The following is an 18,013-nucleotide window of genomic DNA, read 5'->3' on the forward strand; positions in this document are numbered from 1 at the left end:
GTGATCCTGGTCAGACCAGGAGACCAGGTTGTTTTTAAGCCCCACATAAATGGATTCAGACATCTCTGGTTTCTTTACCCCTTTACAAAGGTAAATCTAATAACACCAATACTAACATCTTCATGGTTTTGAATGATTTTTAACTTATTTAATTTCCCAAGCAATTTTATGTAGTAAACAAGATAAAAGTGATTAACAACCCCAATTTTCAGAGGATGAAATGAAATCCAGTGAGGCTTAGTTTCTCAGTGTCACCTAGCTAGTAAAGATTCATGTCAAGTTCATCACTGGAGACCATTTTTCATCACTAGAGGTCTCCTCATCTCTGTGTGGTGCTCTGCTTACCATGCCATGCTGTCTTTGTAGATGTGAATTTTTTATAGCTATCAAATACATAGTACCTTCAGTCCAGTATTTCTGGACTTATTATTCTAAAGTCAGTGAATGCAATGCTTTTCCTGTTTTGCTTGTTAGTTAATAATATGTTAATTTGTACTTAACTGCTTTTCTATTCTTGTATTGTAAGATGCTAATGTAGACCCAAATCTTAATCATTTATTATCCCTGCCCTTGAGGCATTGATAGTCTACTGAGGGAATCTGGTTACATTTTTATTACTTGTAACAAAAATGTCTTTGCACAGTTCCTCACAATGCCACATTAATAGTTGAAAGCAAAACAGCAGTTTTAGAAAATAATGTTTCAAAATGCTACACATGGTACTATTATTTGCAGTTTGATCAAAATAACAACTCTGAGTCAAACAAAACCTAGAGGAGATCTACCAAACGACTTGAAAATCATCTGTATAAAATGCATTGCACAGTATTTTACTCAGTTGTTTAGAAAAAAAGTAGATTTATAAAATATTTCGCAGTTGAAATTATAAAGTGAATGGATATCTCTAAGTAACATGTCTTGATACAGACAATTCAAGGAAAACACACAAAGGTTATTCTTTCTTTAAGAGAGTCAGCGCTCCTTCCACAGGGAAGTAAACATGATCTACTCAAATGGGATTTACAAGATGTTACACATACTGGAGCAGATTCAACACCTCCATTATAAAAAATGTTAAAGGTGAAAGAATGAGAAATTTGTACATTTTAAGAAGTGAATTATTCAGAGATCTAGTACAGATTTAATTCAGTTAGCATGAAAGTCTCGTAGTCTTCAGATAATAGACAGTGAATATCCTTGACTTGATGAAAGTTGAAAAAGCACCAAGTACAACAGTTTAGTGGTAAACACTGAAAAAAAAAGAGCACCTATGATATTGACAGTTTAAAACTGGTCTAATAATTTCTGGAGATATGGTGCTTTGGATAATTCTCTGTTTACATAAGAGAGTTTGAAAAGTACTGGGGAGTTCAGAGAAATACGCAGGATATGTTGATCAAAGCTTATCTTTGTACAAAAACTTGTACAGTTCTTACATATCTTTAGAAATTGTTCATGTTTACATTCTGACTCAAGGATTTCTTGGTTGAGGATAACTGCAACATGCTGAGATTGGCTCTGACGTTTACTATAGATACCATGCTGAATCAGGTCAACTAATTAATATTTGTAAAGACACATGCATTCTTATTTTATTCAGTGGGTAATAATCCACTTTATAATCTATTTTGATGCTGAAATCGTCCCAGGTTTGGCCAGTAGCAGACTCTTTATCCCTTCCTGTAAACTAGTATGCCCATTTCATGTGCCCATCATTCTTTGAGCACTGCCTTCCGTTTTTTTTCTTTTAATTATAGAACTTATAAGTTTATAGAAAAAATCATGTAAAAAAAATGCATCATTCCCATTTATCAACCCCATGACTGAAGTTTGCATTCTTTTAGCACCTATGCTGCAACTGATAAAAGAATATTATAATTGTAGTATTAACTGTAGTCCATAATTTACATTAGGGTCTATTTTTTCCCCATAAATCACCCTATTATTAACACCTTGCATTCATGTGGTACATTTGTTGCAATTCATGAAAGAACATTTTTGTATCTGTGCTGTTAACTATAGCCCATTATTGAAGTAGGATTCACTATGTTGGACTGTTCTCTGTTTTATCTTTTAATTTTTATTTTAGAAACGTATGTACGACATAAAATTTCCCCTTTTAACTTCTTTCACATATATAATTCAGTGCTGTTAATTACACTCACAATGTTTAACTACATCACCACCATTCATTTCCAAAACTTTACAATTAACCCAAATAGAAATTCTGTACAAATTAAGCATTAAGTCTCTATTCCCTACCCCCAACCTAGCCCTTGGTAGCCTATATTCTATGTACTAACTAGAATCTAAAATACATTCTATTTATTCACTCTAATTATTTCCTATCAGTGAGATATACAATATTTGTCCTTTTGTGTCTGACTTATTTCACTCCACAAAATGCCCTCAAATTTCCTCCATGTTGTCACATTTTCAGGACTTCACTCCTTCCTACTGGTAAATAATATTCCATCGTATGAACATCCCACAAAAAGGATTACTTCCATCCTTTGGCAATTGTGAATAATGCCACTATGAACTTTGGTGTACAAATATTTGTTCGAGTGCCCCATTTCAGTTCTCTTGGGTATATACCTAGTAGAGGAATTGCCATGTCAAATTTATACTTAACTTTCTGGGGAACTGCAAATTTCTTCCATAGCAGCTAGCATCATTTTATATTCCCACCAGCAATGATTGAGTGTTCGTATTTCTCCACATCTTCTTGAACATTTTGAATTTTCTGTTTTTTTTTATAGTAGCCATTCTAGTGGGTGTGAAATGATATTTCATTGTGGCTTGATTTGCATTTCCTTAATAACTAATGATGTTGTGTTTTTTAGCCATTTGTGTATCCTCTGGAGAAGTATCTGTTAAAGTCTTTTGCTCTCTTTTTCCAAGTCTCTAGTTGGGTTATTTATTATTGTTGAGTTGTAGGATATCTTTTGATATTCTGGATGTTAAACCCTTATCGTATATGTGATTTCCAAATATTGTCTCTCATTCTGTAGGTGCTCTTTTCACTTTCACAATAAAGTCTTTTGGTACCAGAAGTTTTTAATTTTAATGAGGTCCTATTGATCTTTTTTTTTCTTTTATTGCTTGTGCTTTGGATGTAAAGTCTAAACAACTATTGCCTATCACAAGGTCTTGAAGATGCTACTAGTTTTATAGTCCTGGTTCTTAAATTTAGGTCTTTAATCTGTTTTGAATTAATTTTTGTATATGGTCTAAGACAGGAGTCTTCCTTCATTCTTTTGCATGTGTATTCCAGTTCCCCTAGCATCGTTTGTTGAAGAGACTATTCTTTACCAATTGAGTATACTTGGCAGCCTTATCAAAAAGCAACTGGCCGTAGATATGAGGGTCTTTTATTTTTTTCTCTCACAAACCCAGGTCTCCGACATGGCAGGCGAGAAGTCTGCCTGCTGAGCTACCGTGGCCGGCGTGAGGGTCTATTTTTGATCTCTCAGTTCTATGCCATTTGTCTCTCTACATCTGTGCCAGTGCTGTATTGTTTTGATCACTATAGCTTTGTAATAAGGTTTAAATTTAGGAAGTGTGAGTCCTCCAACTTTGTCATTTTTCAAGATAATTTTGGCTATTCTTTTTTTTTTTTTTTTTGTAAAAACAACATACAAATATTCTTAACATACAAACATTCCCATACATAGTGTTCAGTCATTGGCTCACAATATCATCACATAGTTGTGTATTCATCACCATGATCATTTTGTTGAACATCTACATCACTCCAGCAAAAGAAATAAAAAAGGAAAAACTCATACATACCATACCCCTTACCCTTCCCTCTCTTTGACCACTGATATTTCAGTCTATTCGATTTATTTTAAGCTTTGTTCCCCTATTATTTATTTTTTATCCATATTTTTTACTCATCTGTTCATAACCTAGATAAAAGGAGCATCAAACACAAGATTTTCACAGTCACACAGTCACATTGTAAAAGCTTTATTTATCGTTATACAGTCATCTTCAAGAAACATGGCTACTAGAACACAGCTCTACAATTTCAGATACTTCCCTCTATCCACTCCAATACACCATAAGCTAAAAAGGGGTTATCCATATAATGCATAAAATAACCTCCAGGATAACCACTTGACTCTGAAATCTTTCAGCCACTGACACTTTATTTTTTCTCATTTCTTTCTTCCCCCTTTTGGTCAAGAAGATTTTCTCAATCCCTTGATGCCGAATCCTGGCTCATCCTGGAATTTCTGTCCCACATTGCCAGGGAGATTTACAGCCCTGGGAGTCATGTCCCATGTGGAGGGTGGAGGGGAAGGCAGTGAGTTCACTTGCAGTGTCAGCTTAGAGAGAGAGGTAGTTTTGGCTATTCTGTATCCTTTACCCTTCCAAATAAATTTGAAAATTGGCATTTCTATTTCTGCAAAGTTGGTTGTTAAAAATTTTGATTGGGATTGCCTTGAATTTGTAAATAATTTTAGGTAGAATTGACATCTTAACAGTATTTGGTTTCCCAATTAATGAGCATGGAATGTCCTTCCATTTATTTAGATCTTCCTTGATATCTTTTAGAAAATTTTTGTAGTTTTTCCTGAATGAGTTCTTTACATCTTGTTTAAATTTATTCCTAGATGTGATTCCTTTAGTTGCTGTTGTAATTGGAGTTTTTTCTTGATTTCCCCCTCAGACTGCTCATTTCTAGTGCTATAGAAATAGTACTGAGTTTTGCATTTTGATCTTGTACTTTGATGTAGTTTTTTTGGGATCTTGTATATACAGGATCAAGTCAACTGCACTTTGACCTGAAAGGAAGAGTTAGTCTAGAAAAAAGAAATAAAAGGTGTTTTGGTTTGCTAGCTGCTGGAATGCAATAAACCAGAAACGGAATGGCTTTTAACAAGGGGAATTTAATAAGTTGCTGGTTTACAGTTCTAAGGCCGAGAAAACGTCCCAATTAAAACAAGTCTATAGAAATGTCCGATTTAAGGCATCTGGGGAAAGATACCTTGGTTCAAGAAGGCCAGTGACGTTCAACATTTCTCTCTCAGCTGAAAGGACACATGGCGAACATCGTGGTATCTGCTGGCTCTACCAAAAAGGGACTCTTTCCAAAATGTTTCCTCTTTTCACGGATTCCAGCAAGCAACTCCACCTTCAGTAGGTGGAGACACACCTCCATGGAAATCATCTAATCAAAAGTTACCACCCGCAATTGGGTAGGTCACATCTTCATGGAAACAATCAGAATGCTCCCACCTAGCAATATTGAATGAGGATCAAAAGGCATGGCTTTTCTGGGGTCCACCACAGATTCAGACCGGCACAAAAGGCATCCAAATTGGAAAGAAAGAAGTAAATTTAACATACAAATATCCTTAACATACTGACATTCCATACATGGTGTTCAGTCAGTGGCTCACAATATCATCACATAGTTGTGTATTCATCACCATGATCTTTTTTTTTGAACACCTGCATAACTCCAGCAAAAGAAATAAAAAAGAAAAACCTCATACACACCATACCCCTTACCCTTCCCTTTCATTGACCACTAGTATTTCAATCTACTCAATTTATTTTAACCTTTCCTTCTTCCTTTCCAATTTGGATACCTTTTATTTTTTTTTCTAGCCTAGCTCTTCTGGTTAGAACTTACGGCACAATGTTGAATAACAGTGGGTGACAGTGGATATCCTTGTCTTGTTCCAAATCTTAGAGGGAAAACTTTTGTCTTTTACCACTGAGTATGATGATAGTTGTGGGTTTTTCATATATGCTCTATATCATTTTTAAAAAGGTTCCTTCTATTCCTATTTTTCAGAGTGTTTTTATCAAGAAAGGATGCTGAATTTTGTTAAAAATCTTTTCATCAATTGAGATCAGGTGTTTTTTTCCCTTCATTTGTTGTGTACTACATTAATTGATTTTCTTATGTTGAACCACCCTTACATACCTGGGATAAAACCCACTTAATCATAGTGTGTAATATTTTACTGTGCTGGGGGATTTGATTTGTATGTTTCTTATTGAGGATTTTTGCACCTGTATTCACAAGAGAAATTGGCCTATAATTTTCTTTTCTCAGATATCTTTATCTGGCTTTCGCATCAGGGTGATGTTGGCCTCATAAGATGAGTTAGGTAGTGCCCCTCATGTTCAATTTTTTGTAAGAGTTTGAGCACGATTGGTATTAATTTTTTTTTGGAATGTTTGCTAGAATTCACCTGTGAAGCTGTCTGGTCCTTGAATTTTCTTTTTTGGGGAGGTTTTTTATGATTGACTCAATCTCTTGTAATTGGTCTGCTGAGTTCTACTATTTTCTCTAGAGTCAGTATAGGTCATTCATGTATTTCTAGGAATTTGCCCATTTCATCTAGGTTATTTAATTTGTTGGCACACAGTTATTCATAGTATCTTCTTATGATACTTTATATTTCTGTGGAATCATTAGTAATTTTCCCCGTCTCATTCTAATTGCATTTATTTGCATCTTCTCTCTTTTTTTCTTTTTCAGCCTAACCGAGGGTTTGTCTTATTATTTTTTTTTTTTTTACATGGGCAGGCACCAGGAATCGAACCTGGGTCCTCTGGCGTGGCAGGCAAGCATTCTTGCCTGCTGAGCCGCCATGGCCCGCCCAGGTTTGTCTATTTTAATGATCTTTTCAAAGAACCAACTTTTGGTTTTATTAATGTTCTCTATTGTTTGCTTGTTTTTTTCTCGGATTAATTTATTTCCACTAAAATCTTTGTTATTTCTTTCTTTCTGTTTGCTTTGGGTTTAGTTTTCAGTTCTTTTTCTAGTTCCTCCAGGTGTGCAGTTAGATCTTTGATTTTAGCTCTTCTTTTTTAATGTAGGTACTTAGGGCTAAATTTCTCTCTCAGCACTACCTTCACTGCATCCCATAAGTTTGTTATGTTCTGTGCTTGTTTTCACTTATCTCAAGATATTTACTGATTTCTCTTGTAATTTTTTCTGTGACTCACTGATTGTTTAAGTGTGTTATTCCATATATTTGTGAATTTTCCATTTTTCTGCCTGTTATTCATTTCTAGCTTTATTCCGTCATCGTCAGAGAATTTGATTTGTATAATTTCAGTCTTTCTAAATTTATTGGGACTTGTTTTATGACCCAACATGGGTCTCTCGTGGAGAATGATCCTTGTGCAACTTGAGAAAAATGTATATCCTGCAGTTTGGGAGTATAATTGTTCTATATGTGTCTGTTAGGTCTAGTTCATTTATAACATTATTCAACTTTTCTGTTTCCTTTTTGATCTTGTGTCTAAATGTTGTGTCTGTTGATGTATTTTCTCTGATATCAGTATAGCTACCTCAGCTCTTTCTTGGTTACTGTTTGCATGGAATATCTCTTTTCAACCTTTCACTTTCAACCTATTTCTTTCTTTGGGTCTGTTCTAGTTTGCTAGTTGCCAGAATGCAGCGCACCAGAGATGGATTGGCTTTTAATCAAAGGGGATTTATTTTGTTAGTTCTTCAGAGAAAAGGCAGAATAACTTTCAGCTGAGGTTCTTTCTTATGTGGGAAGGCACAGGGTGATCTCTGTTGGCCTTCTCTCCAGGCCTCTGTTCCAACAACTTTCCCCAGGGTGATTTCTTTCTGCATCTCCAAGGGCCGGGACTGAGCTGCGAGTGCTGAGATGAGATATGCAGAGCTGCTTAGGCTGTGCAACGTTGAACTCTCTCATTTAAGCACCAACCAATTAAATCAAACATCATTTATTACAGCAGGCACGCCTCTTAGCGACTGCAGATGTAATGATCAACAGATGAGGTTCATGTACCATTGGCTCATGTCCACAGCAGTAAAATTAGGTACCTTCACCTGACCAAGTTGACGACTGAATCTAACTACCACAGGTCTAAGGTGCTTCTCTTGTAAACAACATATAGTTGGATTTTGCTTTTTTTCATCCATTCTGCCAATATGTTCTTTGGGGAATTTACTCCATTAACATTCAGTGTTATTACTGTAAAGACGGTACTTTAGCCACTTTGCCCTTTGGTTTTTATATGTTCTATATCTTTTTTGCCTTTCATTTTCCATTATTGCAGTCTCCTTTTCTGTTGATCTTTTGTGATATGTCTTAACTGATCCCTTTCTCATCTCCATTTCTGTGTATATTTAAAATACTTTTTTGTAGTAACCCTGATATTTGTATTATACAACCTACATCTATAACCTTCTAATCTGAAAAGATACCAACTTAGCTTCAGTGACATACATGTTCTGTGCTCCCATATCCCTCTGTTTCCCCTCTTTATGGTTTTTTAAAATTTTTATTTTAACGTGCAATATGAACATTCTTTTTCTTTTCATCACATAGTTATATATTCATCGTCATGATCATTTCTTAGAACAATAGTATCAATTCAGAAAAAGAAATTAAAAGAAAACAGAAAAAAAATTCATATGTACCATACTCCTTACCCCTCCCTTTCATGGCTCACTAGCATTTCAATCTACTAAGTTTGTTTATTTTAACATTTATTCCCCCTGTTATTTATTTATTTTTAATCCATATGTTTTACTCATCTGTCCATAAGGTAGGTAAAAGGAGCATCAAACACAAGGTTTTCACAATCACATAGTCACATTGCAAAAGCTATATCATTATACAATCATCTTCAAGAAACATGGCTACTGGAACACAGCTCTACATTTTCAGGTAGTTCCTCTTTATGTTTTTTATGATCCACATTACCTCTTTATTTTCGTGCATCCATTATCAGGAAATATACCTTTTTCTCGTTCAATTGTATTCTAACTCTTAGAGGAATTAAAGAGTAGAGTTGTGTGTTGAGGGTGCAGTATCACTGTAGGGTTTTTCAGTTACCCTTTTAATTACTTTTACTGAAGATCTTCATTTCTTCACACTACTCCAAGCACCTTCTCCTGTCTTTTCCTGTTATCCTGCAGAACTCCCTTTAGTAATTCTTATAGAACAGATCTCCTTTAGTAATTCTTATAGAACGGATTTTTTTGTTGACAAGCTCTCTCAGTTTCTGATCGTCTTGCACTATTTTCCTTTTAGGTACAAAATACTGTTTCCGGTTCATCATGTATATTCCTTGCCCCATCTTTAGAATCAACCATTTCTTCAAGGACTCCTAGGTTTTAGAATAGTTTTTAGAAACCAAAATTTGAATTCTCAGTGTGCTCTTTGCATCTAAAGGTGTCATTGCCTCTTAGTTCTCTCAGTAGACAGAGTGAGGACCTATGTGTTACATGCACAGCATGTATATGTATTCACAATCGTGAATCCCTACTGATGCCTCCAATTCCATTCCCACATTATGGGGTACGTTCTAGTCATCCCCCTTCCATATTCATAATTTGCTTCCCCAACAATAATGAACATGACTCCCAGCATCTCTGATTTACTTACTCATTTGAGAAACCCTCAAATACACAGAAGATGGTTTCAGAACTGTCAAGCCATATCAGAGCAATAAGCAAACCTGTTAGATTTCACAGTTTATTTACAATACTTTTCTTTCTATGTGAAATTACATACACCAAAGTATACAATGTTATGTGTATATTTTGATGGTTTTCAGCAAATAGATATAGTCTTGTAACTCATATCCCTACTAAGTAAGACATAGAATATTTCTGTCAACCCCAGAAAATTCCCTTGGTCCCTGTCACAGTTAATCCTACCCCACACTCTGAATTAACCACTATTTTTTTTCATCAGTTACTTTTGTCTTTTCTATAATTTCACATAAATAAATGTATATAGTATGTACTCTTTTGTGTCTCACTTCTTTGCTTAGTGTGATGTGTGCAAGATACATGATACATGTGAGATTTTTTTAGTGTAGCAGTGGTTTGTTTCTGTTTATTGCTAAATAGTATTCCTTTGCTTGCTCATGCCATGTGTTTTGCTAATTTCTTGTTGATGGACATTTGGATTGTTTTCATGTTTAGGCTTATGATGGTCTTTTTTAGTTGTCAACTCGGCTGGTTATGCAGTTATAAAAGTGAAACAATAATCTAGGTGTTGCTATAAAATGTAAAGTTATTTATAGATGTAATTAAAGTCTATAATTAAGTGACCTTAAGGAAGATTATCCTCAATAATCTGGATGGGCCTGATTCATTCAGTTGAAAGGACTTAAGAGCAGAACTAAGGTTTCCCTAAAGAAAAAAGAATTTTTATTTGGACAGCAGTTTTAACCTTTGCCCAAGAGTTCCATCTGTTCTTCCTGACAGCCTGTTCTGTGGATTTTAGACTTGCTAAGCTAGCCCCCAAATTATATTTGCCAATTCTTTACAATAAATCTTTTAATGTATGCATATATCCTACTGGCTCTGTTTCTTTGGTTGAACCCTAACTGACACAAGATTATTATGAATAAAGCTGCCGTGAACATTCTTGTATGTAGTTTTTTTGGACATAATTTTTTCAGTTTATTTTTGATAAATACTTAGGAGTGAGAGGTGGATATGTGTTTAATTTTATAAAGAATTACCAAACCATTTTCCAAAATTGTTACACCATTTTATATCCACCAGCAGTATAAGAATTCTATCTGCTTTCCATCTTCAACAGCAATTAGTATTGTCAGTCTTTTTATTTTAACCATTCTGTTGGGTATGTAGTAATATCTTATTGTGGTTTTAATTTGCATTTATCTAATGACCAATAATGTTGAACACTTTTCATGTGGCTATTTATTTCACATGGTTATTTTTAGAGCAATTTTAGAAATTGGATTATTTTTGTTGTAATTATTGAGTTGTAGTTCTTCAAATATTCTGAATGCAAAGCCTTTGTCAGATATTTGTTTTGTAAATATTTTCCCCATCTTGCCTATTCATTATCTTAAAGGTGTTCTTTTGACCAGAAGTATTTAATTTTAAACCAGTCTAGTTTTTTTTTTAATTTTTTTCTTTACTGCTTTCTTCATCTCATCTAAGAAAGCTTTATCCCAAATATCATAAATCTATTCTTCATTTTTTTTTTCTTGAAGTCTATGTGGTTTTAGGTTTTGTTTTTATATGTATGCTCTATCTCAACCTGCTTTTTTTATTTTTTATTTTTTTATTTTTATTTATTAATTTAAAAAATTAACAACAAACAAAACATTAACATATCATTCCATTCTACATATATAACCAGTAATTCTTAATATCATCACATAGTTGCATATTCATCATTTCTTAGAACATTTGCATCGATTTAGAAAAAGAAATAAAAAGACAACAGAAAAAGAAATAAAATGATAACAGAAAAAAAAAATTATACATACCATACCCCTTACTATCTCAACCTACTTTTCATGCATAGTATGAGGTAGCAGTTAAGGTGGGTTTTCCCCCCACAGGGATATCTGCTTATTCCAGCAACATTTGTTAGCTCCATACACATTTATAAATATTACATCTTTCTAGTGAATTAACCCTTTTATTTTTATTGTTACCAGACAAAGGCCATGGATTCTTTTGCCCGATGTGCTCAGTAACCAATTCCTGAGAAACTGGGGTTTCAGAGAGAGTTTATTACTAGGTATATAGTAGGAGAGCAGATGGCCTAATGGCCCCAAATCTGTCCCCTTGAACTGTAGTGATTCGGATAGTTTTAATAGAGAAAAGCATGGCCAGGGTTCAGGATAATGAGCACAGTGGCCCCAGATGATGTAATTAGAGGTGATCTGATTATTGAGAATGCATAGATTGATTACATGTTTAGTCACAAAATGGTATAAGAAAATGTCAGAATGAGGTGTAGGTGACTTGTAAGTTAAAGTCTAAGCTACTGCGCATGTCAAGCAGGCTTACTTTGGTTAGATCCAGTCTTGGTTATCAAGATAACTTTAGAGTTGAGGTGGGTTAGTTCTAGGCTGACCCAGAACCCTTCATTAACAAGCATTATGGGCTGTCTTTAGTGACTACAAGACTCTGAAGTTGAAAAACTGGATAAATGGTACAAATAAAGGTTAGTCACAATCACAGGGGCACAATGAGATTAAGGGCTATGCAATCATTATCAGAGATCAAGGCAGCTGGATTACAATTTAGAGAGTTCAGGAATTTCCCTCTTCTGCGCCAGTATACCAGAAAGCAAAATGGAATATCTATATAATGATTCAGTAATCAAAATCATCCCTTAAATCCTGATCCTCCTTTTGACTCAACATCTGTTTTGTTTTGTCTGATGTTTATATAGGTATTCCAGCTTTTTTATGATTAGTGGTTATGTTTGGAGTTGTTTAGGCAGCAGGTAGGAAGATAACCCAACCTCAGATATGAAATTAAGTCGGTGTCATGTAGTGAATTACTGACAGTTCATAATTAATTTATGAACTTGTCTGGATTTAATTTTGTATTTTTTCCATTTTTAAAAAATGTTCTGTATTTTTATAAATTTCCATTTTCTCAAGTACTCTGTATTGTAGACTCATTTTTTTCCTGAATACAGAGTCTTTATAATAAATATTTTCACTGTTGGGGCTTGGTTAACAAATTTGTTTGTTAACAAATAGTTCAGCTCCCTGAGAGATTCAGTCTGCCTGCAGGATTAGGGCAGTTGAACTAAGAACTGAGACTTCCTAGCTCCCAGTGTTGCCTTGCTTCTTCCTCCTTTTATTTTTGTTTATACAGAAGGTGATATCTTGCTCTGGGGTTTCAGCTTTTTTTTTTCCCTCTCTTTCTTTGTTACTGTGCTGTTGAGTCTTTAAAAGTCAAGTGACTATTGAGTTGGCCAGGGGAATTGGAATGGGTTTATTTAATTAGATGGTGGGGCCCCTATGACCATGTCCCTCCTGATATGCCTAAGCCTGATGAGTTTGAAATCTTTGTTAAATGGAGAGCTTTATGCATTTTCTCATGAAATGAATGTTGATTGTGCTTTTGTCCCCACCCTTTCTTCTCAGGCCTAATATCCTGGCCTTAAAAGCCCTTTGAAGTACCTTGCCTATTGATAGACAACTACTAGGCTTAATTTTAATGTCACTTTTCTTAACAGGAAATGTGTATGCTAAAAATTTCTTTTCTCAACAATACAAGTTAAGTGTTACCATCAGATGACTGACATTGAGGATAGTGGATTTTATAAAACAGTCTTCATGAATTCCTCATCAAAGAAAAAGTAATGAATATGACAGCAGATTTTACGTGTTGATCGAGACATTATTTCACTCTTTTTATGATTAATGTTGCGTGGCTTTTGCAACAGTCAGTGTTTTTTCTTTAAGGAAAATAAAAGTAAGTCATTAGGACCAGCTTTTTTTGTGTTTTTTTTTTTAATTGACTTTTGCCAATAAAATATTTCTAGAAAGGAGGGATGAATTTATTTATAAAGACCCTTTACAAGGCATAGATTTTAGGAAAAATCTTTCTGAGAAATCAGTGACAGATTATTTCTTTTAGGTTCCGAACAGTACAGCGAATACACAGGCTATGCTGAGACGTACCGCTGGGCCCGGAGCCATGAAGATGAAAGTGATAGGTGAGTTTGCTTTGATTCTCTTGTGGCACTAAGTGAAAAGAAAAGTGGATTTGACTCTGGGTACCCTCTGTCTTCTATCCACTCTTATTTTGGCCATTGCACGTCTTTTAAACTCAGTCTTAGAGGTTCATTGGCAATCAGAACAGTATTACCATCTACATATACCAAAGGGAAGTGCAGAGGAGATAAAAACCAGGACCTGTCTCCATTAGTTCAGAAGGGCACAGCTCTTTACAGTTCTTTATCTCTAAGCTTCCAATTGGAAGCAGTGGAGTGTAACTTCCAAGTCCACACTTACTTTGAATAGGTTCTAATTAGAACTTAAAGCCTTTGACTAGCTCATTTAGAAAGCCTTAATTTTTCTATGAGAGTAGGTGGATGGAGGAAACTTGTGTTGGGACAATTTGCCTAATGCCACAAATCAGTTGACAGTGGACATCCAGTGAACTTTTCTGCTGTCTCCTATTTCTCATTGAAATATATTTTTATATTTTGACATCCTAGTTGCTTCTCCACTAAATCATGTAGTTTCTCAGAGGCAAATGTTTGCAGAAGTGCTGCCTGAAAGCTTGTGTTTTTATGAGGAAGAGTTATTGTGGCAGAATAAATCAGCTATTTTCTACTAGTGACATTTTTACCACAGATTTATTTTGTGTAGTCTCGAGTCCAGATCCTGGTTTCTTTCTCCCTTTATTTTGTTTAAAGTACTTATCCATGTGGCTGTGTGTTTCTGGTAATTATTTATAGACCACCATAACGTTTTCTGTTGTTATTCTTCAGTATCAGAAGGTGAAATGTTTGGAATTTCATGTTTCCAAAATCATGATCTCATTGAGTTCTTCCCATTTCCACAGGCAGTGTGTTATTGTCTGCTTTACTGTATTTTTTTTTTTTACGAGGGCAAGCATCAGGAACCAAACCCAGTTTGCTGTATTTTTAAAAATAGCTTTTCTCAGTCAGCAGTTGAGCACAGTCAGTAGAATGTTGTACTGAATCATTATACTTTTTTTTTTAAACACTTGGCTTCTTGGGATTATTTCCCGTTGATATATAGTGGTACTACAAAGCCAGTGACTTTGAGCAGATCTCTCAGAGCAAAGGAAGAGTAAGCTCCCATTGAGACACAAATGCTGTAACTTTAGTGTTAGAGGAGAACAGAGAACTGAATTCCTTTTACCCTTTAACCCCTGAAATTCACTGTAAGGGATATACCTGTGAATAATGTCACATTGTGTTGTCTCTTGATAATTTTTCATTTTGCTGTCCAACAGTCCCCAGTGGGTATGCCTTTGAATCTAAAAATAAAATGGTATTTCCTGCCCTTCTTTACTGCTGAGACCTATAGACACTGGTTTGTAGGTTTGTTTTTAATATATTTTCACATTTCATTCTTTTCTCCACTATCTCATAAAACTGACTCCTTTGCAGGTTTTGTTTTTGTGAGTGGTTCACCACACCTTATCTTTCTCCTGTCTCGGTCCTGTCCAGGGATGACTGGCAGAGGCGCTGTACTGAGGTGGTAGCCATCGATGCCCTGCACTTCAGACGCTACCTTGATCAGTTTCTGCCTGAGAAGATCAGACGTGAGCTCAACAAGGCCAGTAACCTCGTTTCTCAGTTCATCTAGCAGCTGTCCTCCATTACTGCCATTTTATTAATGCTGAAATTAATGCTTTCTGGTAATTCTTGCAGTGTCAATAAGTCTGCCTACAGTGCTCCTGATTTAATGGCTGTCGGCTTGTACAGGATGTACTTTCCATTTGGTAATTGTTTGATTACTGGCAGAAGTTGTCAAATATATTGTTGCTTGATATTAAATCCCACACATACATTTATCTCATCAGGTACTTTTAGCTGCTTTGGAACATTATCATTTAAAAACTATATAGAAACAAATGAACCCTGAACATTTTTTTCAAATCTACCCAGTGTTTTCTTTAAAAGGTCTGCTGTCAGAATTAAAACAGATAAACCAAAAAAGTCAGTTAATGTTGTTCTTTTATAGGTAAAATTTACAGAAACTAGATAGAAATGTAAATTGTTTGTTGATTTGGTCATTTGACATATTTTCCTAGAATCTATAATTTTCTGTGACTGGACTATCTAATAATTTTCTTTTTTTCTTTTTTTTTATTTTATTACCTATTGTTAGTTCAAATGTTCACTTTTGTTAACTACAGTAAATAAACTCTTTTGTAAAATAGAGTGCTAATTCTGTTCTCTAGATTTGGGGCCTTACCAGAACAGCTGGGATCTTTTTTTTTTTCATTTCTTCCAGTTACTCACACAACCAAGAAGACTGCTCCAGTTCTGAAAACCATTGTTTACCTCCCATGAGCATGATTTAGTTGTGAGAATATTTAAAAATAAAGGTTTGTGGTTTTGCCTAGCTACACACTTGCCAGGCCCTACACAAAAACTTTTGATAATGACAGCAATCTGGATTGTACTGTTGAGAGCAAGTTGTAAATGTTCTTTATTGGCATGTCGAACAGGAAATGAATTATCTTCACATCTTCTCCCTGGTTCTTACCACAAGAATCCTCTGTCGGTGCTGTTCTGCCTATCTTCACTCAACTTGCCTTTTAGATTGTTAGGAAAATAAATGATCAAATAGTCCACAAAGGTTTTTAATGTACTTACAACTTAGTACATATTTTGAATATAATTATATATTAAATTGTATCCTAATCCATTTGAGAATCTGTTTATTGTTGAATGTGTGTTCTTATATAAATTTTATTAGATTATTTTAAGAGTTCTCAAGGGAATCTCATCAAAGGTTTTTAAAAAGTAATGCACTATTTTCCAAAGTCGAACTTATATAACAAACATCCTTTATTTAACAAAAGAAGTAATTCCTTAGAAAAGCTATATTTTGGTATATCAACAGTTCTAATTTCCTCTCTCTTACTTGACTTTGAAAGTCAGAGATTTACCTATATGAATGAATATCTTTTACTTGTAGTTGGGTCCATTTTATAAATACGCTTACCTTTACTGTTCCAAAACTCTTGCCTTAAAGCAGTTTACAAACCCATGAAGTTTTTATGATATAGCATATCAAGTAGAATAAAATTCGTCTTTAGATTTTCAGCAGGCATTTCCTATTAAACCCATATTTGTGAATTTATCACATGGTCATTGATACTAGAAGACATTTATATAAGCAATAGATAGGTAGTGTAGAGAGAAATATATGAAAAGGAAAGTAAAACTAAAATGTGTTTCACCAAAATCTCATACATTAACACAAATTTTAAGATGTTTTTTTTTATGGATAAAATCTATACTTTCACATGTATCTCTCTCCATGGGTGCTACACCATTCACTTGTAGAAATTATCTGCAGTTATGATCCTTTTAAAAGGTAACCTTGAGCATAAACAAATCATTTGATTTTTATTTCCTATGGCTAATTGATATTCTCATTTCAATGTCAGTAAAACTATAATTTATTTCAGTTTACCTTGTCCTGAAAGACGCCAAGAAGTTTTAAATATGAGACCTGGGTCTCTGTGAATAAATTGTTAGTTGTAAGTATTACATATTGAAAAATATTTATTTGTAGAATGCAGAGTCCTTGTGAGACACACTTTTTCCAAAAAGAATGTATCTTTAGGTAACCTGGCAACCGGAGGAGAAGATTCTTTTTTTCATTCAAGTCAGTCAGTGCCTTGCAAAATGCTTGCTTATAGGAGTTTCTCAAAAATATTTGTTAACTCGATCAAAAGGGTGAAGAGTGAAATGAGACAAAGTGTCAATGGCTGAGAGATTCCAAACAGAGTCGAGAGGTTATCCTGGAGGTTATTCTTATGCATTAAGTAGATATCACCTTGTTATTCAAGATGTAATGGAGAGAATGGAGGGAACTGCCTGAAAATGTAGAGCTGTGTTCCAGTAGCCATGTTTCTTGATGATGATTGAACAGTGATATAGCTTTCACAATGAGACTCTGTGACTGTGAAAACCTTGTGTCTGATGCTCCTTTTATCTACCATATCAACAGATGAGTAGAACATATGGAATAAAAATAAATAATAGGGGGAACAAATGTTAAGGTAAATTTAGTTTGAAATGCTAGTGATAAATGAAAGCAAGGGGTAAGGGGTATGGTATGTATAATCTTTTTTTTTTTTCTGTTATCGTTATATTTCTTTTTCTGTTGTCTTTTTATTTCTTTTTCTAAATTGACGCAAATGTTCTAAGAAATGATGAATATGCAACTATGTGATGATATTGAGAATTGCTGATTGTATATGTAGAATGGAATGATATGTTAACATTTTTGTTTGTTGTTAATTTTAATTAATAAATAAAAAATATTAAAAATTTGTTAAATGAAATGGTTAGTGATTAAATAACTTCTTAGATACTGGTAGTACAGTTTTTGAAGATAAATTTTTAGAAATTATACAAATACATTATCTCAAATCACTCAAATTATTACAGATTGTTTGGTATCTCCTAAATATTCTTCAAATACTAAATAAAGCCCAGTACGCAGTGTCAAATCAAGTGCAGTAAACAAATGAACTATATGA

The 18,013-nt window shown here is 34.4% G+C and overlaps 1 protein-coding gene across 11 annotated transcripts in view; it reads left to right on the forward strand.

The window, feature by feature from the left end:
- The window catches only part of PARG (poly(ADP-ribose) glycohydrolase), a 185,652-nt gene that overhangs the window by 143,051 nt on the left and 24,588 nt on the right, over positions 1 to 18,013 (forward strand). For 10 of the 11 annotated variants that reach the window (XM_077124627.1, XM_077124628.1, XM_077124636.1 and 7 more), the window contains 2 exons: positions 13,391 to 13,469; positions 14,958 to 15,066. In XM_077124627.1, coding sequence (XP_076980742.1) covers positions 13,391 to 13,469; positions 14,958 to 15,066 — 188 coding nt within the window. Of the gene's footprint in view, positions 1 to 13,390; positions 13,470 to 14,957; positions 17,264 to 18,013 lie in introns of all 11 variants that reach the window. The other variant, XR_013161355.1, reaches the window with a different exon arrangement.

The sequence above is a fragment of the Tamandua tetradactyla genome, chromosome 13, assembly GCF_023851605.1.
Source record: "Tamandua tetradactyla isolate mTamTet1 chromosome 13, mTamTet1.pri, whole genome shotgun sequence".
Lineage (NCBI taxonomy): Eukaryota > Metazoa > Chordata > Mammalia > Pilosa > Myrmecophagidae > Tamandua > Tamandua tetradactyla.